Source organism: Triturus cristatus, chromosome 1_2 (assembly GCF_964204655.1).
Source record: "Triturus cristatus chromosome 1_2, aTriCri1.1, whole genome shotgun sequence".
Taxonomy (NCBI): domain Eukaryota; kingdom Metazoa; phylum Chordata; class Amphibia; order Caudata; family Salamandridae; genus Triturus; species Triturus cristatus.
In genome coordinates, this window is record NC_140580.1 from 1,098,033,108 (window position 1) to 1,098,058,512 (window position 25,405).

A 25,405-nucleotide genomic window follows, 5' to 3' on the forward strand; every position below is an offset into this window, starting at 1 on the left:
AAAAACAACTAACAGTGTACTTAAGAGAGGCTATTTCCCAACAGTTGTTTGGAGAAAATGCCAATTCAAGACTGGAGCAAACTTAACCATCACCAGAGAGAAATTCCACAGTAATCGGTGCAAATTCGCCCAAAGTTTGTTGAGCTGGTTTAAGTGAGCACTTGTGGTCCATTCCTTCCCATTTTTCTTTAATTATTCTCTTATTACACACTTAAGGGAAACTGTCTAATTTCAAGAAAGTGTTATTTGGTATCCCAGTAGAAACTAAGCAATTTCGCTGAGACTGCCTAGTTAACACCAACAAAAACCGGGACGTCTGGTCACCCTACCTTAGACCTTTGAGGCCCGAAAATAGAGCCCCCTAGAGACCCCTTTTGAGGCCACCCCAAAAAACTGGGGGTGCTCAGACCCCCCCCTCCCCAGACCCCCTCCCACTTAATGCTCTGGGCCTCCTGACTCTTGTGGGGTTTGTTTCTATTAAGTAAAGATTCCGCTTGAATATTACACTTCATAGATTAAATGCACCAATCCGAACAGCAGTATTGAGCCTTGAATAGTAAAATGCCTTTGTCATTTTTCAACTCGGTCAGGAGAGCATTCTAGTTAGCCCTTTTTCTAAAAACTGTTAGAAAATGTCAGAATTCTTTGACACTTTTCTTGTTTGGCATGGGGGCAATTGAGGTAAGCTTGTGCTTAAAATAATGCTCGGGAAGCAGACGTGTGGTGGCCCTATTTAGAAGAGTTCCTTTGGTGTTTAGGTGCGCTCTGTACCAGTAGCAGCTCTCACCCTGTAGACGTCACTACCCAGAGTCCCCCAACCTCGATTTAGCACCAATAAGAGTTGAGTCTGGTCTCAGGCTCTTGTCAACAACTGTTTTTGGTCCCTTGGCCAGTAGTCTTCAAAAAACAACTTATTTTCCAAGTTTTGAATGTAGAACAGAACCCAGGTGTTTAAAAAGCCGTTCCAGAGTCTCTAAAGCTAAAGGTAATATTATAACAGGACAGAAATCCTTCTGGCCAGAGTATGCTTTAAGCATTATTATGGCATGTCATGGTCACAGGACAAGTTTTACCAAAGTTAAAATATTTCCCGTGCAGAAACACTTTCAATTTTGCCCTTATCTGGTTAGTAGTAAACTCTATGTTTTGCTGCATATTTCAGTATTCTGTCTCCTGCGGTGCCTCATACAGCACCTTGGAGGCATGCACGACCGGAGGGTTCAATTTACATAAATGTTCTTTTCTGTTTTTCAAGGTTGCAGAGCATCATCCCAAAGCTGAACCCACCTCCACCAGTCATCAGAAAACGCTCCACCAAGACGCTGCTGGGCCAGGAGATGGAACCCAAGTCCACGGAGGAACATACGGTGTTACCAAGTTCTACCCTTTCTAGCCTCACGGACGTCACATCTGGTTCACTCACAGCCTCTGATTTCGACTACACCTCTCGAAGCTCAGCCGTTAAATCCAACCGTATCTCTTGCCTGGAGAACGCAGACCTTTCCCCAATAAAAGAGCGTGCAAATCTGTCCTTTGACAAAGAACTGACTGTCGAGAACGACACGTTCTATTCCATGACTGGTAGCTACGACAACTTGAAAGGTACGTCTGGCTTTGGAATGGACACCAAGGCGAGCGAGCGCCTCTTTAAGCGCTTGGAACAAGTAGGTGCGACCACCGACTACACTCTACCTTTTTCATCTGTAGCCAATGAGACTTGCCTACACATCAGCTTCTCGGAAGATGAGCTGCCGAACGAGTCTGATGACGCCATAGGACGCCAACAGCAGCTCCTTTTAACTAGAAATAGAAAATAGGTACATGCTGAATTGTAGTATACCCTATATTAACCTGGGTTTTATGTTGCCTTTTATTGATATATTTTACAAACACTATTAAGTACAGAAGTCTTTGCTCATTGAAGGGATGTTCACCAAACTTCCGCGCATCAGAAGGGTGTTGAAGTAACATTGGATGAAGTAAAATGAATTGGTATAAGTTTGTGAGGTCTTATTTTAGGGTTCTAACCAAGTGGTTTGGGTTTGATGAAGTAAAGGCTCCACGAACTGACCAATCTTTACTTCATAATCCTAAAGAAAGACAAGTTGAATACTATAGGGAAATGGCCTTTGTTTCCTGGGCAGGCGTGACTGCCAAAAACCTGATCTGCCGTTCCTGATTCTGTCACCAATTTTGTGAACAATTTAAATGTCTCCTCAGTTGCTCTAACAATTTCCTAGTCTGCTCTTGACAGGGGTGTAATTTCATGCCAGTGTTACTTGTACAGTCCCCAGAGATGGCCATTAGTGTGGGTCCTGCGGATGAAATGTCCTCAAAGCCCCTCACATGCCTTTAAACTCCTCAGCTGTTCTCTTAATGTAGGAGTCCGCCCTCGCTGTGCTCATTGTAGGGTCATCGGAGATTGATGTCGCTTTTCCAGAAGACTTGACATCCTGTTGTTTTCCGTGTCGCTTGCCAGCATTCTGTCTGCGTCGCTTTGTGCCCTGAATGAATCATGATGCCAGTTTTTAGAACCAGGTCTTCCAGGTTAGGTCAGTTCATGAGTGCTGTCAAATTCTCGATTTTTCAAATATTCTCTAAAATGTGCAAATGTTGTCCTTAAAGGAAACATTTGTTAAAGTGTTTTCCTTACAATAGTTCTAGGCAGTGGGCTAACGGAGACTGGTGGCGCATGATTGTAGCCCATAGAAAGCTACTAGACCCAGATAGCCGAATTCAGATTTCGCATTTTAGTCGGGGAGAACTTTCCACCAGCTGAGCAGGAGGTCTGTAGGTGCATTTTTCCACACGTTGCATCAGTGTTTCCTTATTGCAGTACTAGAACTGTCCTCATGGTCTGCATCCAGCATTTGAGGTGCCTCACAAGTGCGAAAGAGGCATTAGCTCCCAGTAACTAGCACAAAACATCAGTTTGCATCGGCTGGTCAGTCCGGAAGCCGGTGCAAATGTTGCGCAATCTGCGCTACTCTACCCCAGTACTTCCAGTTTTTGCAAGAAGATGCACACACAGTTCCCTTTAAAATGGACCTTAGTGTGAATGATGTCACAGTGGGTCTCAAAATCCAAGCAGATGTCATCAAACGAAGGAGCATTCTTGAATGCTTATTCAGAGTGGTAGGACTGGGTAAAGAGAATTGTTTTTTGTTTACACTGTATGGACCCTTAAAACGGAATGGCAAAAAATTGAGTCAATACAATTCGATTTGCATGACATGAAATCATCAAAATACTTAATTCTGGGTTTTTCAGTCATAAAAGCACATAGACAAATACAATACATCTAGAGAATAAAACACAAAAGCTAGGCTTAAGAGCAGGGCTCTAGGTCATGTCATTGAAATACTCCAATGTTCAATAAAAGTATGCTTTTAAATTGTTATAATACATTGTGATATTAAGGCATCCCATAAAAAATGTATAAATAAATACTTTATAATTAATTAAAATTGATAAAAGGAAATGACAGTTAAAATGCATCATGTAGCACTGAATAGGCACTGGGACACAGACAAAAAGGGGCATAATAAATAAACGAATCCTGTTAGCTACTCCAACGCCCTACACCTAATAGACCAACTCCAATAAAGATACTTGGACACTCTACGGACAATTATCTGAGAGGATTCTGTGTGAAGAAGCCGTATAGCGACCTCTAGTTGATGGGCAACCAAGTTGCTTGCTTAGTGGAATGATCCATGCTATCCTTGGGCAGGTGTAACCCGGATAAAATAAAATGCCCTAGTGATTCCTCTGACTGCTGGCAGACTAGGCATACAGTGCTTGCAGGGGTTAGGCAATTCCATTTTGCTAATAAAGGTATTAATGGGAACGTTCCATAACAGAACTTGAGGAAGGGTGACTTTGCAGCCAATGGGACAATAAGATCCAGAAAAGGCTTGAATACAAATTTAGGTTTAAAATCTAGGATAAGGGAAGTAAGCGTCCCCTCAGGCACGTTTTGGAATCCGCTAAGATGGAAATGGTCCCAAAATGCATTCTTGAGTGTGGTCTTGGATAGGTAGACTGTGGATGCTGAGGAAGACCAGTAATCTCCTAGCCTGATATGTACATCTTCTGGACATAGCATAGCCACTTGATGTTGCCAACACTGTCCATGGAAGCTACTTCCCCCAGAGCTCCACGATAATCATCCAGGCATACAGATAACTTCAGCCTTCTCCAATACAGTAACAGCCTTAATTGGGCCTTATGTATCATTGAATTGAGACCCATGTCCCGACTTAATGATATGACGGGTATTCTTTGGGAGGTTTGTTGGAGATCTCAAGAACGTGTTCTCTGCCACCACAAGTTTGGTGAGAGGCGAGATGCCCCATGCTCCAGCCCCATACAAGGTACTGGCCTCGGCCTTAGCTCTATTCACCTTAAGCGTGGGAGAAATATGCCTGGTGCAAGATGTCCTGTAACATTTTAAAATGGCAGCAGAGCGATGGACTAAATTTAAACATCTCTTCTCATCCAGGGGTGCCATGACATAGATGTGGATAACCTAATCCCCAAATAATCAAACTCACAAACCCTGTCCAAAGAGCAACCCCCCAACATTATTGAACACCTAAATGTTTTGTGGGGGCTAAGGGCCATAAACTTAGTCATAGAATGATTGATTTATTAGAACTCTCCTTCAGTAGTGATATGACATCTTAAAATGAATGCCTTAAACGCTGTTTAGTCAATCAGGGGTCAGTGTGTGCTGTGAATCAGTATCACAGGGACCTCTTGAACATAGGCCATGAAGGGACAGTTTGCAGCAGACAGCCGGCGGGCAAGAAGCATTGGCAAAGGGCCACTTCAGTCAACCATGTACATGAGTAGTGGCTTTCCTAGCTCACTGCTTCTCAGTGTGACAGTGTTTGGTACTTTGGCTGTTGTCTGGGGCTTGAGTCGGGCGCTCACTGCTTCTCAGTGTGACAGTGTTGGGTACTTTGGCTGTTGTCTGGGGCTCGAGTCGGGCCCTCCCCGCTCACTGCTTCTCAGTGTGACAGTGTTTGGTACTTTGGCTGTTGGTTGGGGCTCGAGTTGGCCCCTCCCCGCTCACTGCTTCTCAGTGTGATAGTGTTGGGTACTTTGGCTGTCGTATGGGGCTCGAATCGGGCCCTCCCCGTGCACGGCTTCTCAATGTGACAGTGTTGTGTACTTTGGTTGTTGGCAGGGGCTTGAGTCGTGCCCTCCCCGCTCACTGCTTCTCAGTGTGACAGAGTTGTGTACTTTGGTTGTTGGCAGGGGCTCGAGTCGGGCCCTCCCCGCTCACTGCTTCTCAGTGTGACAGTGTTGGGTACTTTGGCTGTTGTCTGGGACTTGAGTCGGGCGCTCACTGCTTCTCAGTGTGACAGTGTTGTGTACTTTGGTTGTTGGCAGGGGCTCGAGTCCGGCCTTTCCCGCTCACTGCTTCTCAGTGTGACAGTGTTGGGTACTTTGGCTGTTGTCTGGGGCTCGAGTCGGGCCCTCCCCGCTCACTGCTTCTCAGTGTGACAGTGTTTGGTACTTTGGCTGTTGGTTGGGGCTCGAGTTGGCCCCTCCCCGCTCACTGCTTCTCAGTGTGATAGTGTTGGGTACTTTGGCTGTCGTATGGGGCTCGAATCGGGCCCTCCCCGTTCACTGCTTCTCAGTGTGATAGTGTTGTGTACTTTGGTTGTTGGAAGGAGCTCGAGTTGGGCCCTCCCCGCACACTGCTTCTCAGTGTGATAGTGTTGGGTACTTTGGCTGTCGTATGGGGCTCGAATCGGGCCCTCCCCGTGCACGGCTTCTCAATGTGACAGTGTTGTGTACTTTGGTTGTTGGCAGGGGCTTGAGTCGTGCCCTCCCCGCTCACTGCTTCTCAGTGTGACAGAGTTGTGTACTTTGGTTGTTGGCAGGGGCTCGAGTCGGGCCCTCCCCGCTCACTGCTTCTCAGTGTGACAGTGTTGGGTACTTTGGCTGTTGTCTGGGACTTGAGTCGGGCGCTCACTGCTTCTCAGTGTGACAGTGTTGTGTACTTTGGTTGTTGGCAGGGGCTCGAGTCGGGCCCTCCCCGCTCACTGCTTCTCAGTGTGACAGTGTTGGGTACTTTGGCTGTTGTCTGGGACTTGAGTCGGGCGCTCACTGCTTCTCAGTGTGACAGTGTTGTGTACTTTGGTTGTTGGCAGGGGCTCGAGTCCGGCCTTTCCCGCTCACTGCTTCTCAGTGTGACAGTGTTGGGTACTTTGGCTGTTTGGGGTTTGAGTCGGGCCACCCCGCTCACTGCTTCTCAGTGTGACGGTGTTGCGTACTTTGGCTGTTGGCAGGGGCTCGAGTCCGCTGCGCCGTTGTTGTTCAGTCTAGGCCTGTCTGCATTTCCTAATCTGCCTGGGTTGGCACATGGTCTGGGAAGGAACACAGCTCTGTTGGACAAGACAAAGGCAGTGGTAAACCGACGTCATACCTGCACTTCACGTTTACGAATTAGGTTTGTGTTTTTCCCCATAACTGAACAGCTGACTAGCCAGGACTATTCAAAGCGGGGGGTACATTATGGCAGCCAAACTCCCATGGTGCACATCACATTGGAGGTGGCATTGGGTGTTATTTGTGTAAATAATGTGTGATAATGTGCCCACCCTGCACATGCAGCTACTGTGGTTGGGATATTGCCCAAAGCACTGTGATGTGCACAGGCAGATACCGCTGGTGATGGCCTGGTGGGTCTTCAATGCGCTAACACAAGAGGCAGCTTTGTGTTGGTCTCCGTAGGCAATAGTGTAAAATGCGTGCACGTGCAGTTGTGTGCGCAGGTTTACAGTAGCACCCTCCTGCCGCTGTATCATTACACTATACCCACCTGCAATGGTCTTTGATTGAACCTAGCGCTGCTCTTGAATTCTGCGCTGTTAGAGCTTCTTGCGGGACTAGTGTCTTGTGGCCTGTCTTCTCGGCTCTAGAGGCGCACAGAGCCGGAGGCAGTGTGTCTTGTTTGATCAAGGTCTCTGTTACCTCTTAAGATTCACATGCTTAGGCAGAAATGTAATCTTGTACAGGCCTCCTGCTGGCTTGAGGCTGGCATACCTGCGGCTGCCTTTCGCTGTCTTGCACAGCTCAGCATTTTCTGCCGCACATCTGCCATGTAGCAGTGTTCACGTCATAAATCACGGCGTGGCGAGGAACTAAATGTTAGTATTAAGCTGTGAAATGATGCTGGCGCCAGTACAATAACTTGTGAACACGTTGTTCGGGTGTTTTATGTGGCACCGGTATGTGTCTTGATGGCTAGTTTAGAACGGCCGAGGCTGCAAACCTCAAAAGCCGAAACGGAGACCAAAGTAACAAAATTCTGTCGCATCAAGAAAGGTGCAGTGTGCTCCAGAGGACATGAGGAAGATGGCAAGCAGATGGCATGCGACCACAGACTTGCTTCAATCTATCCGACACAGCTGCTGAAGCGCCTGGATAGCCTCACGGGTGATTAGTGCGCTATACAAATAGACAGAACATAACATCAACACTGAAAGAAGGCAATTCTCATATCTATAGCTGTCTCAGTACCCAGAGTCCCCATTTTCTTTAGCCTTTCACCTCATTGCCCTAACTGTGTTGTTCATGAGCAATAGCCTTTTTCGGCCTGCCCATTGCCAAGACCTTTTGATTTTAGGAAAAATTATACATGTAACATATTTACTTAGAGTTGCTTTCTGTCAGCCCTCTTCATTCATTGGTCTGTAGTGGTGTCTTTCTCATTTCGAGTACACCTACCACAACATGATGCATGGCATAGTGGGTCAGCCCACATCAGCTATTGGTTCCTTTCTGCACGTGTGATCCACACAGAAAGTAGTCCCTTTCAATGGCAGTGACTGGTGGGGCGATACCTTTTTATTTTTTATTTCAAGTTCCTTTGTTTTAAATGTTTTTGCAATAAAAATTTATGAAAACATTACAAAACAATACCGGCTAACCCAAAAGGATGGCAGCCAACGCCAGAACTATTCGCTGTGCCAAAGCTTGATGAAAGTTTATTTTCCTGCGCCACCATCCATGCCATACACGTAAACCCAGGGCATTTTTGTTTCAGCAGCCAGCGTCTATGATTAGAAAGTCAATATTTCTGAGCAGTGATGTGGAGGACTTGTGTGTAATGGTGATATTGTCACGTTGCTTTGAACGTAGAAAATGGTGCGCTGTGGATGGATTTTAATCACTGTGTGTCATTTCAGGTCTATACACTGGTATAATACAGTCGGGAGAGACAGGGAGATGAGAGGGGAAACTGCATCTGCATGACACGGGGAGGGCTTGTGTCTTTGGAAGCCGTTAAAATGTCAGCGGTAGGACGGGTAGACAGAACAGCACAGCACCCAAAAGAACAAGCATTGACATAGCCAATAGGTCTTGCTTTTGGGACCTTATAAGTGTTTAGCCATGCAACAGTTACATAACTAAATACTTATAAGGTCCCAAAAGCGAGACCTATTGCTATGCCAAGGCTTGTTTCTAGTTATTACTGCTCTGTAGTAATTGCGGCGCACGGGTGCCACCATTACTACATAGAAGTAATAAACAGGAAAAAAAAAAACGGGCTCACGGAGAACATCAAAGCGGCCGTGCGGCAGTGAAAGTGATCGCGATCAAACATCAAAGCGGCTGTGCGGCTGCGAAAGTGAGGCGTGCGCGCCCACGCACATGCTCTGTAGCCCTAGGCTACAGTGGTAGCACTTTTTTGAGCCCTCACAAAAGTCCCGCCAGACCAGCGCATGCGCTGGGTCAGGCGAGACCTAATAAAGCGCATTGAAGCCCATTTACAGTTATGACAATTGTACCTTCCTAAGCCTCTTTGGTTTCTGAATCAAACAGCTGGCACCACCTGATTGGCTATTGACCCCAAACTGAATACCTGAACCCCTAACCATGGCTCTTTCCACCACAGGTGTGCCTGTGTCATAGGTGTTCTCATTTACCTTTTCTGTTGACTCAATGAAAAGTGACTACTGCTCAAACATAAGTGTGGACTTTTATTTAGGTCTGAGGTAAGCCAAGAGCTTTTGTTTTTAATACAAATAGGTATATTGTGCATACTTGCATAGGGAGCTCCAAGCCTACCCTCGTCACCCATTGATCTGCTGTGGCCCTTCACAGTTTGCTTCCAGCCACCCCAGCATAACGATTGCAGTTTACAATGAAAATGCCTTTACCACAACAGTAGTTGCCCTGTTCTCTTTATCTACAGCACCTCACCTGCTGAATGTCAAGGTGATGAAATGGATGTTAGAAAATATGCTGCTTAATGGTAAATAATTCCTAGATATGGTCATAAAACACAAAGGATCAGCTAAGGTGCATCTGGTTTATGTGGGCATATTTTCCCACACCGAGCTTCATATGTGTTTAAAAAAAAAAAAAAAAAAAAAGTGACGAGGCCACACCTTTATGCTTCTGTCTCTTCCTCTCTCCATAGCAGATTTTTGAGGATTCATTTTCATCGGTGTTTTTTCCCTTTGACACCATTTTCTGATCTTCCTCTTATTTCGTGCCCACCACTGGCACAAATTAAGTACTGGGTTTGTCGTGTTCCATCAGCCATATTTTGCAAAGCAAACACTGCTTCCCCCTTTGTATTGTAACGGTCTTCGTGCCTAATGAATGCATTTACAGGAGCCTGATAATCTCCCTGAGAACTACCTTAATCCTCTTGTTTTGATGACAATGGATCAATTAAATCTCTAGAAAGGATTAAGGTGAATTAGAGTCAATTAGATAATGCTTCTTAAGGTTGACCCCGTGCGTGGCAGACTTTATAAAGTGTGACTACGCGTTTGTTAAGCTAATTATATTGCCAATTAAGTTTGCTTTAATGTTTTGGTGCAGTGCTGTTTTTGACAATGGAACTTGCTGTGTTCTTGTCAAAATAAGTCCTACCTGCTCCTCAATCACTGTTTTGAGAAATTCACTGCTTTACTCAGCCATACAAAATGGAGACTATCTGCTTTCTCAGAAGCCCTGCAGCGTTCATCTCCGCGACTACAGTTTTGGCGTCAGACACCCATACTAGTACCACCTCCCCCCTAAGCAACAAAACTAACTTCTTCCACCCACACAGGCCGCCAAAGAGTAATGCAGGCCTGTGCACCATGCACATGGCTGCGTCATGTTGTTTATATCTATATATTTTGAAATAAATCTGTGGCTTTTTATTTGTTTAGTAACTTATGTGGATGCCTTTAAATAAAGCTGTTGGGCATCATCACTTTTAAAGGACACTCCCTGCGCTGTGAGTAGTTAAGTGTAGGACTCGTGTGCAGCTAGCTTGGAGAAAAAAAATGTATTTAGTGGCTCTAGTGGAGAAGCCGGTTTCCCTGAGCTGAAAATGTTGAATCTTTCCTGTCCCAACACAAAAAGATGATTAACAGAATGCTGAACATTGTCAAACATTAACCTGCAGTCACAGATCTGAGTTCAATTCATAGTTTTTTTTTGTTCACCATGCCTCCACAATTTAGACCCAACCATATGCAAATCAGTCTTGACCCTGCTCCTCATGGGAACAGTCCAGCCTTAACTGCTAAGCCAGGTCCTCACTGGACCAGAAACAAGCATCATGGGACCGGTTTCAGGGTATTGCCGCTCATTATTGTCCTGTCATTATTTTCCTAGTTCCAAACATATATTATTCAATATTCCCATGAGACATACAGAATACAACACAACCTGTATGTTCAGTGTTGAGCTAAAAATAAGGTCTAGGCAAAATTCGATTAAATTATGCTAAATGGTCAAAAAGATGCACAAATGTCTCTGTTTCAAAAATAGCCACTCCCTTCATATAATACTGCCATATAAAAGTCACCACAAATATCATACCTAAAAAAAAATAATACATTACAGTGGTTCCCCATTCTGTAGTAAGCATATGTACTGGCTTATGTTGCATATGTTTCTTGAGTTCATACAGTTCTAAACCATTTTATATTAATAATTTACATAGTCAAAACCTTAAGGATAATTTAAATGAGGGCATTCAAAACACACCAAATTGTTAATGGACTAGCTGGGAATTTCCAATTGAAATTCAACAAAATAAATATCTGATTGTTTAGAGCACTTAGTGCAGAAATCTGTGTAAAATGCGGGGAGAAAGTTCTGACCTCCACAGAGCTGATTTGAATACTCTTCCTTCCAAGGCAAATCGCATGACCTTGAATTGCACAATAGCATTATTTAATTTGAAATTGAGGATAATGTGGTCTTGTGCCCCGCATAAATATGGTCTGTAGCAAGTAGAAGCGGGCACTGGCTATTTGAAAGTAAAATGTATAATTTGGCAAAAAGTTTGTTTCTTATTTTGTAAAATGTCTATATATCCTTAAAGACAACCATAAATGAGGCCAATGGTTGTCTAGATGTATGTGCGAAACTGAAAATCTCAAATTAGTCGCCTTCCTCCCCTGTGAGCTCCATAGCTGTACTAAGATTTTACTCTATTAAATGACGCCTTGGACGTCGGTGCCCTGAAAAGCACTGACATTGTGTAAGCACAAAGTGACAAGTTGTCACCCGCTGCACTGCATGGGGATTTTAAGTCTGAGAGCTTGCGATCTTAAGGGTTGTGGTGCGGCACTTGATGAGGAAGGAAGGTTCCTTTCCCGGGAGTAACATTACTGTCAGTAATGGCAGATGCTGGCAGCTAATGTCATAGCAGAGAATGGTAGTTGCAGGGGTTGTTAGCACACCTTCAAGATGCTCTAAAGTTGCAGGTGGCAGGATTGGTCGACATCCTCTGCGAAATGGCATTGTGATTAAAGAACTCTTTTAACCCCTTCCCCGCTCATGACGGAACCACTCCGTCATGAGCCACGGGTGCGCTGTGCTCATGATGGAGTGGTTCCGTCATGCTGCGGCCGTTGGCAGCCGCTCCGCCCACGCGGCGCTAATTCCCCGCCTGTGCGGGCGATTAGCTATTATCCTGGCATGTGTTATGTTTTTTAAATTCACAATATCTATAGAAATTACATCACCTGTGATGTGGTCCAAAATGTAGTTATGTATGCGCAAAGTTGTGCAAATAAATGCAGTCAAAAACCATGTTAGAGCATAGCTGTACAAATAAATACATATTCACACATGTATTACTACAGGGCAAAGATCGAATTCAAGTTTACTACAACAGTTTAGCAAAATTGACATGTCTAAACAGCCTTTAATGGCTCACAGATTGATGGAAACAAATGCAGTACAGAAGGGAACAACCCCTACCAATCACAAGGTGTCTTCAATGTGATTTTACCTTATTGTGCAAATGTTACACTTGCATCCTGGTTTTGGTTAAAAAGATTTGTTAAAAGCAAGGCCACCTCTACAAATATCATGACGTAATCCATATATACAAATGTGTTGAGTGTTAAATGCTATTTATTACCATTGTTGAGGTAGAGAAAAGGTGTCCTTGCCATGAGGCTTCCCCCTTATGTGAGTCACGGCTCCTCCCCGCACTCAATAATGGTAATAAATAGTATATTACACTCCACGCATCTGCATATTTAGAATTTATAGTACCCAAAAGGGGCACAGGAAACAGATGCATTCCTTGCTTGACATAATTTAGTATTCTGCTAACATCTGTTTCCAAAGTATGTTAACCAATGCTTTTTTTGGCATGCAGTGTCTTTGGTCTCATAACTTTGCCAATGCAACATCAAGACACCGCAAAATAGATACAAGTAGTTATTTTGCAGGAAGTACAATAGGACGTAGGGCAACAGTCAAAGGATGTGTCTTGAAGTTGCACATAAGAGACCACTGTGTATCTGAATATGAAAAAGGTTGTGCAGGCAAGTACTGTAAACTGCCAAGACTCTGCTTGCACACCGGTCTTACCCCACCCGCTGGCTCCCTGCACTGCCCTGAAACAAACTTGTAAAGCACACGGATACCAGAAGGTGTATCCAAGAATGGAGACTGGAGTAGTCAAGGGCAATAATGAATACATACATTTTATTTACTTGGTTGATCAAACTATCAGTTTATAAAACAATAACCGGTATTCTAATAAATATATAAAATGGAATAGATTAAACGACATTGTTGCTGAAAACAAATATGGTAAAAGATGTGACAGCATTTGCATGTAGTCAATTTAATAGAGAACATCGTATAATTAGAACTTGCCAAATTCACTATGAATGTACAGATAACACATTAAAAAAACCTAAAGGCATAACCCCTTTTGATGCACACTCACCCTCCGTTTACAGAAAACAAAAATGTTAGTAGCAAATGTATATCCTTATCATGGCCACAGAAACGATGTAAGAATAGTTAAATTCCTCTGTTTTATTTGTGAAATTTATTAATTTCACCATTCAAGTTGCATATCTCTGTCAGACCATGGATTTACTGCAGCCTGACAGTGTTGGGGATTTAATCTGCTTGATCAATGGATTAAGAACAGTTTCTGGCCTATAAAAATAGATATCCTGAAACATATGATATGTTGCATGGTTTCAGGAGATTTACCACAGAATTTGCAGCCATTGCCCCTTATTGGCGGTTACCAACTTTGGTCCAGATCACAGAATTTGAAAACATGTATCCAGTGCTTAATTTGAGCTGGTGGGGCCAATCGGCACTCATTTTTGGGGACCAGCACAAATGGGAAAGGAGGAGGAAGAGACTGATGAAAAAAGCGTCACAATGGGAAAAAGCAGGAAACTGCAAGAGTGAGATAAGGGCCAGGGTGTTCCTAGTTGTGAATTAATGAGGACTGAGGTGAATTCAAAACTATACAGGCCTGGTTTTCATGTAGACATTTAATAGCACTGGCCGCGGGATTCTGAGCAGAGATTTGGGAATCAGCACTCATTCTATCAAAACCTGAGCACATCACAGTCTACAAAGCAGGTTCCCCTACTCTAAGTGATTACCCCCTGACTCCTGCTAGTCTGTAGTGCAGGACAACCAGAAGCCAACTTGAGGTGGGCCTCAATGTTTTGGAAAGGGTGCACAAAGTAACTGATTTCTGGATTAACGTTGGAGCCTCTGCGTATACTGATTTATGTAAGAGGCGTATTACTTTAAACTGAATCTGCTTCTGCCTAGAGTGCAAAACCCAGAACAAGGGTGTTGGGATGGATGCTCCAATAGTTCCAAACCTAATTCTGTGTATATTATCCATGTGAGTGCATGTAGACTGCGATACTGGTTCGAAAAATGCATACATCTCTTAAAGCGACCCTGATGATTTATATTTCATTATGATGGTTTAGAATCACTTTTATCTGCTTAAGGTTGTGTATGAACAACGTTGATTGCAAACAGGTATATATGCAACATATGAAATTTGTTAATTCAGTATTTTTCTTTTTTTTAAAGAAAATATTAAGGTATTAAGATTGTAATATACAATTTAAGACATCTGAAATCTTCCACAGCTGCTTGTAGGTCTAGTTTGCCCCGTGCCTTTTACTGGATGTAGTCATTAAAGGGGCAAAACCTACTTTTATCTACATTTCTTGTCCCCAACATCGTGACACTAATCTTATGATGATTTGTCTATATCTTAAGCTCGCTATGTACATTTCTTAATATGTTGTGGGGTGAAGAAGGCACAAGGCATGAGTAGCAGAATGTGTAAAATAGGTATCCTTTTGATAAACTAAAGACTTTCAAATGAGCAAGCAACAGCTTATATTGTGTACCAGCAGGACCACCTGTGTGCATATTAAGGTTCCTTATTCTAATCAGTAGGTCAGCCTTTAGGTGGGTGTCTCCATTTCATTCTAAAAGTCTCCCAATAAAACCATCACATTGCCTGAGGGGTACCTGCAGATTAAGGTTGCACTGGCAAAATCACGAAATTTGTTTGTTAAAGCCTTACAGGAAGGCACTTGATAGAGCTGAAAACAAGCTGCTGGATTTACCTGCAGGGATTAAATTGTAATATTTCTATATCTGATAATGTAAAATATACAAAATATTTTTGCTAGGTTACAAATGTATTTCTTTTTTTCTTTGTGTTCCTCACAATTACTGACATTTTTCTTAGTGACTGCACAATCTGTGAACACGTCATGTGGATAGTTGTGCGGCCACTAAGTAATATGTTCGTAATTATCGGAACACAAAAGAACAAAAAAAAATTGAAACCTAGCAAACATTGTTCGTATATTTTACAATATTAGATATAGAAATATTACAATGTAATTCCCATGCCCCTGCATGTAAATTCAGCAGCTTGTGTATTATTAATTGGTACCCTATATCCTCCTGCTTTCCACAAAAGAAAGAAAACATAATTGCTAGTGGCACTGACCACCTGGCCAAACAGAATAGATGGATGGCAAACGAAGTGCGGAAGAAACTGAAAATTAAGATTTATGCATAGGAATGTGGACAGGAATACAGAAGGTGTTTTTTTCCATGAAGAGTAGTGTGTTGATTTGATCTAAGTTGACAATTGGAAGGTTTTGGAATGTGCTTGATGGTAAGAGGATGTGTTGTTGCATGGTTTAAAATGACAAGCTGGGAAGTATTTGAAATTCTAGTGGTTAAGGTATTCTGCTTGTAGGCCATGTAGGGGGTGCTGTTTTTAGCACTCTAGTTTGCCAGTTGTGCAGTTAGCAGTTCAGCTGCTGGACTCCAATGCCTGTGTATACTATTTTACTGACTATAATGCACCCAGCATTGTGTGGGTACATATTCACAAAAGCACAAGGGGGAACAAAGTAAGAGGTTTGCTTCTTAGGCTTACTATTACAATTGAGGCAAATGTCTGCAACTTCTGTGAGTCTCTGAGGATCCCATCACTAGTGAATGGATGGGAGCTCCCTATCAAGACAATTGAGATTGATGGTACCACCTCCAGGTATGAGATGAAGTGGAGGTTTTCCTAAAACAACAATGTTTCATGGGCTAAGCTGTATTCCTACTAACACTGCTACGTTATCACTTGTTGTAAGTAAAGCTGGTTAACCGCAGCTAAAGAGTAAGCCTACCCACTTTAGTGTGGTCAGTTTGCTTGATAATACCTGGGTATTCCTAAGTAATTTTCTATAAAAATAAATATGCAGCCACTCTTGCACAGGAGGGCAAACCTTGTTTGAGAACTTATTGATTCCAAATTGTACATACTAACTGTTGATGTATAGGCAGCCCGACGAGAGAGTGTGTTTATATTTTAAATATACTGACAGCACTGGACTACTTTAGAAGTAAGGTCATCTTTTAGTGGAGTTGACCCCTAAAGTTTGTAGATTCACTCACTATTTCTCTTGAAGGAGCTTCTCACTGTGGTTAGAGCGTATTAGTAGCTCTCAAAGTGTTTCATTGAACAGAAGTAGCTCTCAGTACAGAAAAGGTTTGAGACCCCTGGGTTAGAGCTATGCATTCCCATTGTAGGTAAAAGCCACCTTGTATTGTTTTTCATTTTGAAGTCTGTGGTGAAAAGTCTCTGCCAATTGCTGTTGGTTGACTGGTTCAGCAGCTATTTGACAATGATGAAGATTTCAATCGCTGTCTGTCTACAGCTTCTGGATGCTGCTTTCTTTAAATGGAGAAAGCAAAATTTCATAATCATAAACCTGCCATAATGTTGTTGTGACACGTTTCTGCCATTGCTGTAAGGTGAGTTTTGCAATGATATTGCACTGAAACACAGACATTTTATGACATATTAAAAGTAAAAAAGTATAACATTTGGTCAACACAATTCTGCTTGTTGCTTCTCATTTGTTGTGCATTGTAACCTGATATCTAAAAGTGATACCTTGTAGGAACATGATCACATGTAGAAAGTACTCCAGGTTTGAATGAGGGACTAATGAACACATAGCTTTCCACTTCATGTAGTAGACAATGTTATTTTGCCATAGCAATGCAAAGCCACTTTTTCCCCATAGGACATGACCACTGATATGTTTGTGAATGCCTTCCTGCTTACTTCTAGGAAGAGGTAGGTGAATTCACTGTGAAAAGAAACGCTTCTTCCTTATAGAGACCGGATGTACAGAAACTGTAAATGTATGACACTGGCTCATTTATATAACTTGGATATTTCGTTGCGAGAGCAAAGAGAGGTAAACTGTGAGACTAAAACAAAAAAGGGGTTGTATTCCTGATTTATTTAATCACATGTCAACTTTGCAGACTTTTGCATAAATATTGAAAAAAATGTTAAAGCAATGATTAAGAATTGTCAATCTGCTTTGTAAATAGTCTGTTTTTGTCTCATACATGCATTTGTTGCTCAGAAATGTCAAAAACATTGCACTCATATTTTTTTAAAAATGGAATAAAATGTTTAACTTTGTAAATAAAATGCAATCATTTGTATTAATCTCTAGTTCTTGTATGGACATCTCTAACGCTTCCTGCAATTCTTGAGGGGAGTTGAAAACTCATCACAAAATATATGGTGATTAAAAAAACGGATTAAATCACTGGTTTGCTGCTTGTAACATCCTAAACTGGATTCAGGAAAAATCAAGTTTTACTTAAAAACCTATTTGTCCCTACTTATCGGTAGCCTCTTAATACCGATTAAGTGGAAACAGCTGTTATGTTTAATTATGACTTTTTCACCATAATGTATCTTGGCACAAGGAAGGCAAAATGTTAGAAGATCCCCAAAAAATCCAAAGATTATTGAGTAGTAAAGTTGTAAGCCTTTTTCTAAAGTTGAATGAAGCAAGAAGTTAATTCCAGCAGTAGGGAGTTTCATGAACTTGGAACCAAGAAAAGAAAAATGTCCTCAAAGAATACATTTCCAGATACTAGGAGTTTGACGTATCAAGAGTTTGGATCACGCAGATTTGGTTGGGCCAATAGCTTTGAATTCTCGGTTTCAGAAATTAAAGAGACTGCTGCACACACAGCAATGGACCATACAGAGTACTTTAAATTTAACTCTGTCTTCTATGAGAAGTCAGTGTAGTTGATGGATGTGGGGAAATGCGCTAGAAAATCTAGGAACTGAATTCACTTGTCTGTCTCCTTGATTGTGAAGCTATTGAGTTTGATGCAAATGAAATTGGATGATGCTTAGTTAAAATGCCTTACAGTAGTCGAGACTCAGTCCTACGAATGCTGTAATTACTACTCTAGACTTTGCATAGACAAGAATGGCGTAATTTGTGGAGGTTCTGCATTTGAAGACTGCAAGCTCCGGTCACTGCAGTGTCCTGATCGCACATGTTGCCTTTGGAATCCACTTTTACCCGATGCCTCTTCACTGTTTGGGCAGGAAAGATACAAGAACCTAGTTAGTCGTAAATGAGAGGTTCCACAGGTTTTTCTTATCAGACACGTGCCACAGGCAAAGCAATAATACCACGTTGATTTCAGGGGACAGATCATCCAGGTCACGCCTGGAAGAATGTGTCCCAGTAAAAAGGCCTGAAATTACACATGGAGTTGTGAAAATCAGCATGCAAACACCAATTTCAGCATTTTGTTACCTCTTCGAAAGGGTGCTATCATGATTTAGTTGTAATCCAATGATAATACCCTAACCTGGTATTATTGATTTGCATACATATTGTATGCTTGACATTAAATTATACCATTTAAGCAAATTCTGCCATGCAATGCTTTAGGCTGCCAATGTATCCTATTTCCATTCCCAGGTTTTTAGTGTAATCACATTTAGTTTATATCGTTGACAACCAGTCAGTAAAATGTAATAGTAGGTGTTTCTTCTCTGCGTGCCGCAGTTTGAGGGAAAGTCTTGCATGCAAAACAAACCCAAAACTGCCCCTCTTTATAATTGTTTCAAGTGAGTATTAGATTGTTTGCAAGAGAGTTCAGCCTTGCCATGCCCTGCTCTTTGTCAATACATTTGTGTTTGGTATTTAATATAACATCATCCTGGATCCAAGGATCAGCGGAACACTTCACAAAGAGCATTTGTATTGTTGCAGGAGCATCTCAAACATGAGGTGCGGTGTATAGAACATTAGCGCTTGTAGACTGTGTTTCAGCCTTGATTGCCCATATTCCAAGGTCATCAATTTAGACCACATCTCCCCTCATTTAGGACAAAGGGTTCAATTTCAGTAGGTCTGGCATTGGCCAAGAACATTTGATTTTACTAAAATTGCATGTATAATATATGCAAATATATATACCTATAAGGGCTTTTAGTTAGCCCTCTTCATCCATTGGTCATTTGTCATGCATGTTTTCCTTTTGTCCCCTACAGCACGCTGCAAACGGCAATGAGTCGGCCCACTTCAATTGTTGGCTTACTTTACTGTGAGTGATAGCGTTCTGCTCTTTCTAAAGGAGCACTTCCACACACTAAGTAGTTCCCTTCAGTGCCAGGGAGTACTAACCCAATGTGTGGTTTCTGAGACCCCCCAAAATATTTTTGTTTTTAAAAATTTTTTTTTATATTGTCAAGGGTCATGCAGCTGTTACAACTATTATATGGCTGGCAACCAATGCCAGGTCTATTGGTTTCTCAAGGTCAGTGATTTTGCAGCTTCACCACTTCAAAAGATGTTCAGTTACAAGAAAGTATGCAGCTTTGATTATACTTGGATTTGTCCCATTTAAAAGAAACCAACCATATGTTCAAAGATTACTTGTACAGAAAATAGTTTAAAATGCAATGAAGAAAAATATAACCACAGTTACATTAGTGTGTATGCAACTGTATGGGTGAATAGAATAACATTAATTACTTCAAATGTAAGTATGCCTCTGACTGCTAATCTGTGTCATTAGCAGCTGAAATCCATCACTTAAAAGATCTACCAAATTCCAAGCATTAGGAGTTAAATGCAAAAACAGGGACAGGGCAGGAGTCTAGACCTGGGTGCAATTTGAATTATTCAGGAATAATATTCAAGCAACCGCAAACCAACTCTAAATTGCACTTTTGAGTTGAATTTGCATGAAATTACATGATTTAAATAAACTCCTACAGGAGATATATGATGCCAAAGAAGTTTGGTTCAATCCATTAAAGCCAACACTTTCAGAAGGCAAAGCGGGACCCTACTGGTACACAATGTGTGATTGTTCACTAAGTTGGTAAGTGTCTAGGACTAAATCTAGGAAGCCCACCCCCCAGAGCAGTACCCTTACTGTTCAGCCACTTAACATCTAGTGACTATCTGGACATGTTGTCAAACAATCCATATGTGATTACACTTGTGGTAGTGGAGCAAGAGCCAGCACCGTTTACGGAGAACACAAGGAAGATGGGGATGGACGTAGGACCCAAAACATAATTCTTCAGATACAGGATGTGCAACAAGTAGGGTAGTGCGGACAAGACCACAGGGGCAATACAGCATGACTTGGATGACAACACCTAAATTTAGCAAAACTTGTCAAATTTGATTGTCTAGCTCTATTTTCCCTTAATTTGAAACACAAAGGAATGGCCACAAATCAAGTTAAAAAATAAGCAAGCAGTTGTGAGACTATCCGTCTCTCATGCAGTGTGATCTCCTAAATGAGGGGGGAAGTCCCCACCTGACCAAGTTGAACATTTAGGAGAGCACACTCCTTTAGGGAGAGTCTAGTGAAAAGTTCTTCTTAGAATATGGCCATGGGAACATGGCTAGAGAGGTGCCCAGATTTTAATAAATGCAGCAAATGATAAGCGTGCAGGTATTGCATAAATAAAGAATTTCTGTACCGTTCCCAAAAGATCCTAGAAAAATAAAGGACACACAACTGTAAGAGTGTGTAAGTGGTGTGTGTGTGTGTTGACCTGCCCTTGTAATAAAATGTACATGGGTAGCACAATACTCCCAGTTCATAAGAGAATTTTACAGCATGTAAGGTCCATAAGAAACAAGGATTTAAGCTATCCAGTGCCTGGCCTTATGAAGAGGAACATCAGAGCAATGAGGAAGCTTTGAATTGTTTGAATTGTTTTGTGATTGATTACATCCCAAAGGGGGAGAAGCCACTGAGGAAATTAAAATCATGGAACATTTTAATACTAGATGCCAACCCCCTCCTCCACCCAGAGGTTTGAATATTGAAGAAGAGATGTACATATCCTTGCATTAACTCTGGCCCTTCAGAGGAGTCAGATTCAGGTTAAAAAGAACAGCTAGAGGTAGAAGAGGGTACGAATGGAGATGCTAAATAGCCCACTTGGACTGGACTGCTCATGAGACTTGACAGGTACTGGCATGCTGAAAATAGGGATTAATATACATTTAATTTAATAGAGTAAGAAAAAATTTGAATCACGGTTATAAGATAATTGGGGAAATTAATTTCAGGGCCTACAAACTATTAAAGAATGAGCTACTACTCAGAAATTCGCGGATGTATCAGAAAGTGATGAAGGAAAGCATACTCTTTTAATTTACGTAATTGGTTTGGACTTTAAGTGGAATAACATAGTGGGTGGTTATTTTACTTATTGGTAAAATCAGATCAGAAATGTAAACAAACATGCATAGAGGAATGGCTATAGTATGCTTCCCACGTTTTCATTCATGTGGTGGGAGAATATAACATTGTAAGAAAATGTTGCTTTGCTATGTGATCAAGGCTACAAACGTAGCTAAAACGCATTAGTGTGGCAGAAAGAAAATAAAGCTTTGGTATGCAGTAACCCCACAGCCTCAGCACCTTTTCCACAGTGAAGGAGAAGAGAATGGTGATACATATGGCGTGAGCAGAGTCCGATAGACTGACATACACTTTGGTCAGATGCACAGAGACAGTTCCACTAAAAACAAAGACAATGTTTTATACATACTGTGTGTGTGTGTATGTGTATATATATATATATATATATATATATATATTGTTTTGCTTATAACTTTGGCGTCGTTTGATGAATCTTCATGAAATTCTCCAAAATAATTCTTTGTTCATATCAGCTCCTATGTTGAAAGTTTGGGGGTGATTCGTCTAGGGGGGGGCCGAGAAAAAAGGGGTTTCCCAAAACGTGTTTTCTCCATGTTAATTTCCATAGGAAACTTTAGACAAGGCTACAGGTCGAACGGGTGAACGTAATTACCCCAAATTTAACAGGGAGAAGGGTCTTGGTCTAGAAACAGCGCTTTTGTTTATTTGGTGTAAATCCGTTCAGTAGTTTTGGAGAAAAATCTAAATTTACAGATATCGATATTTGGTTAATTCTGCCTTCTGATTGGCTGAGGCGTTACGAGCACGAGCTTGCTGCTTATTGGCTGTGAGCGGTGCGAGCGGTTGCAGCTAGGAAGTGTTAGCAGCCATTTTGTGATTCTGTTGAAGCAAGTAAGGGGAAAAAAGGGCAAAAAGAGTAGGAAAGAGGAGGGTAGAAGCGCTGAGAGGTCTGTGGGATGGTTAGGGTGTGCTACACAGGGAGTGTGAAGCGATGTATTCACCCCTACCGGTGTGAAAGTGCTGTTTTGCCCAGAGTGAGATTGTGCTGAGGTGAGGTGCCGGTACACTCGGTGATGAAACCGTGAGCTGATTGCTGTAAACTGATGTGCTCTGGGTGCTGTAGGATACTGGCCGCTGTACCATAGCTGTGCAAGAGGTTTTAGTATGGGTTTAGAGTATAGCGGTGTGAGCTCTGTGGGGTGGTTAGGATGTGCTATACAGGGAGTGTGAAGTGAAGTATTCACCCCTAGCGGTGTGAAAGGGCTGTTTTGACCAGAGTGAGATGGCGCTGAGGTGAGGTGCCAGTACACTCGGGGATGAAACTGTGAGCTGGTTGCTGTAAACTGATGTGCTCTGGGCGCTGTAGCATACTGGCCGCTGTAGCATAGTTGTGCAAGTGGTGTTAGTATGGGTTTAGACTATAGCGGGAGTGGGAAGCAAACTGCTCACGCTCTACCGGTCTGAAGACTCGAATGGAGTGTTTTAGCAAGCAGGAATAAATAAATAATTGTGAAGAATATAATGCAGAATGTTGCAATGCCACAGAAGAAAAATTGTGAAATCAGGTGTGTTTAAGAAAGTGGCTGTGTGGGATAAAGCGATGGAGTCTGCAAGTTATATAAAAAGTGTCTTTATGTAAGTGCCATAAATGGAACCACTAGTGCAAGATCTAAGGCATCCAGCTGAGGCAAACTCCAACCGCTTCTGCTGTATTCAAACCTAAGCTCCTGCATCAGTCAATGCCACATTATATGTTACAGTTCCATGTGACATAAACAATACCTATTAGACATGAATGACTGTAAATTGTAGAATGAAAATAAAGGTAGGATACGATTACCACATTGTGCCAACCAGTTCCTAAACAATGCCGTGTTTTTTTATCTTGATCGTCAGTTTGTGAGCAGAGGCTGAGGATGAGCTAATTTGTGTGAAAGGGCTTTGTGGATAAGAGGCAGGCAGAGAGACGTGTGTACAAAGAATAGATATGGTTTCAAAATGGAGGTCGGGTTTAGGTTAATTTAGCAAGTAAATAGCGTATTTGCATAGGCCATACATCATCCATCCCTGCTTAGTGTGGAGAGGAGAGGTAAGGGCCAATAATGAAAACAGAGTTCAAATGCCTAAGCATACTTAGAAAGTTATTATATGAAAATAGTTCAATTGAAGTGTATTAAAAAATGTAATAAGAAAACGTCAAAAAAGTTTTAAAAATCAATCCAAGAATAAAGTGAATTTCTTACAAGTCTTGGAGATTGCTGTCCGGAAGTTCTTCAGCAGCTTGAGATGCGTAATGTTCCAAGAGGCGATTGTTGCCATCATGTGAGAAAAGCGAAGCGATCCAATTAATATCCTCGAAGGGACGGTAATGTTCCTCAAATGTTGGAGCGGCAATTTGAATTGGCAGGCAATCTGCGATGTTGTCAAAGGTCACATGTTGCAGGAGATCTTTAGCAGTTGCGCAGAAATCACATTCCGCCAGGATACCTTTTTGCGTTGCATCCGCCATAGCTCCACTGCCCGAATAATCAAGTTCATGGTTTTCAAGATACTCCATTACCTGCTGGATATCGGGAGTGTTTGCTGGGATGTTGGCAAGGCATAGATCAATTCGCCAGTTGATTGGGCAAGTTTTGCAATAAAAAGATGGTTGCACGCAGATTGTATATGTGTAAATAAATGTCATGTTGTATCTGGCTCCGATAATAGATAGAGGCAGGCAGCCGAAAAGTTGTTCCATTTTTTCACGGTATTGATGTAGCTTCGCGTAGAGGTGTATTCTGTTCGACATGCTTGTTACTACAGGGAGCGTAGCCATTTTTAACAAGCTAAAATAGTAGTAGGATGGCCACAAACAGAGCGAGAATTATGGACACTGTTGCTGTTATTCCAGAGATGATCGAATGAATGAAGTCTGGTATTAGACTAAAAACAGCTTGAAAGCCTCTGAGAAGGCCGGAGGAGACAATGTTAAAGTGTGCCAGACCTTAAATGTCAGATGTGTTGAAAATTGTGTAACAATTCACAAAGTGTAATGGGAGGTTCGTATTTAAAAGGGAGTGTATTTTACTTGAAGTTCGTGCTATCTGCAGTCGATAAATTACTTTTGGAGAAGTGAGGGACACTTCTGTTTGAAACATAAGCGCTTTCAGTTTGCTCCGTTTAATAAAATCTGTTTTCAAAGTAGGTATTGAAGGTCAAGTTGAACTTTGGGAGTTACTTTGTGTGGGTGGGAATAGAGATTGCCAGAGGAAGTTATCCGGTTTGAAACAGTAAGGACATACGGTATACCAGCTTACATTGCGTAGCAGTCCATGTTATTAAGAACCAGATAACTGGCATTAGAAAGCTGTGGGAATGTTGGTATGATTTGGGAGTTGGCGTGCTTTTAAGAAAGCACGCAAGATTGGGGGCTGTAAGCTTAAAAGCGTTGTGCAGTTGGACATTCTTTCATAGTAATCAATGATTGCCATTGTTTCCCACATTTCACCTGTGAGAAAAACTTCGGTATCCTCTTTAAGACAGCGATATGTAAATGGGAGAAACCACTGCTCGTGAATAAACGCGCTACCTTATCTAATCACATACAACATGACAAACAACATGTACACCTAGCAGACACTATGTACTGTGTGAACCATGGCTAGCCATGTACACAAACCAAACATGGCATGGCACCTCTGCCACACAATGCAGAATGCGGGGAGAGATGGGAGCAAAGTATGTGCGAAGGTGGCAACTGATTCTCGATTATAAAAGTATACAATGCAAAGTGTTGAGGGGATGTTGTGGACAGACTTGAGTATGCAGAGCACAAACATGTACATGTCAACATACACTGATGGTCTATTGAGTGAAGTCGACAGTGGACGTAACCATGATAGTACAGTCAGTAGGGGACATTACGAAACATAGCGTGTACGTGCCCCCTCCTCCCCAAGAAAATCTTTAGCGTAGTGGGCTGGCTCGGCGTACACAAGGCTAGCGTAGGGTTATGAATAAAAGGCACGTTTCTCTGGGTGTGGTTCTCTTCCGGAATGGCGAACATGTCTGTCAGGTCTGCGCAGCTTACACCGCCACG

General features: G+C 42.1%; 1 protein-coding gene across 1 annotated transcript in view; it reads left to right on the forward strand.

Annotated features, from left to right (window-relative positions):
* LOC146868743 (carboxyl-terminal PDZ ligand of neuronal nitric oxide synthase protein-like) overlaps window positions 1-17,299 on the forward strand; it is a 275,331-nt gene extending 258,032 nt beyond the window's left edge. Inside the window, exon 11 of the mRNA XM_085613707.1 lies at window positions 1,256-17,299. Within this exon, the coding sequence (XP_085469833.1) occupies window positions 1,256-1,817 (562 nt within the window). The 3' untranslated portion in view covers window positions 1,818-17,299. The remainder of the gene's footprint in view (window positions 1-1,255) is intronic.
* Window positions 17,300-25,405: the final 8,106 nt, after the last annotated feature.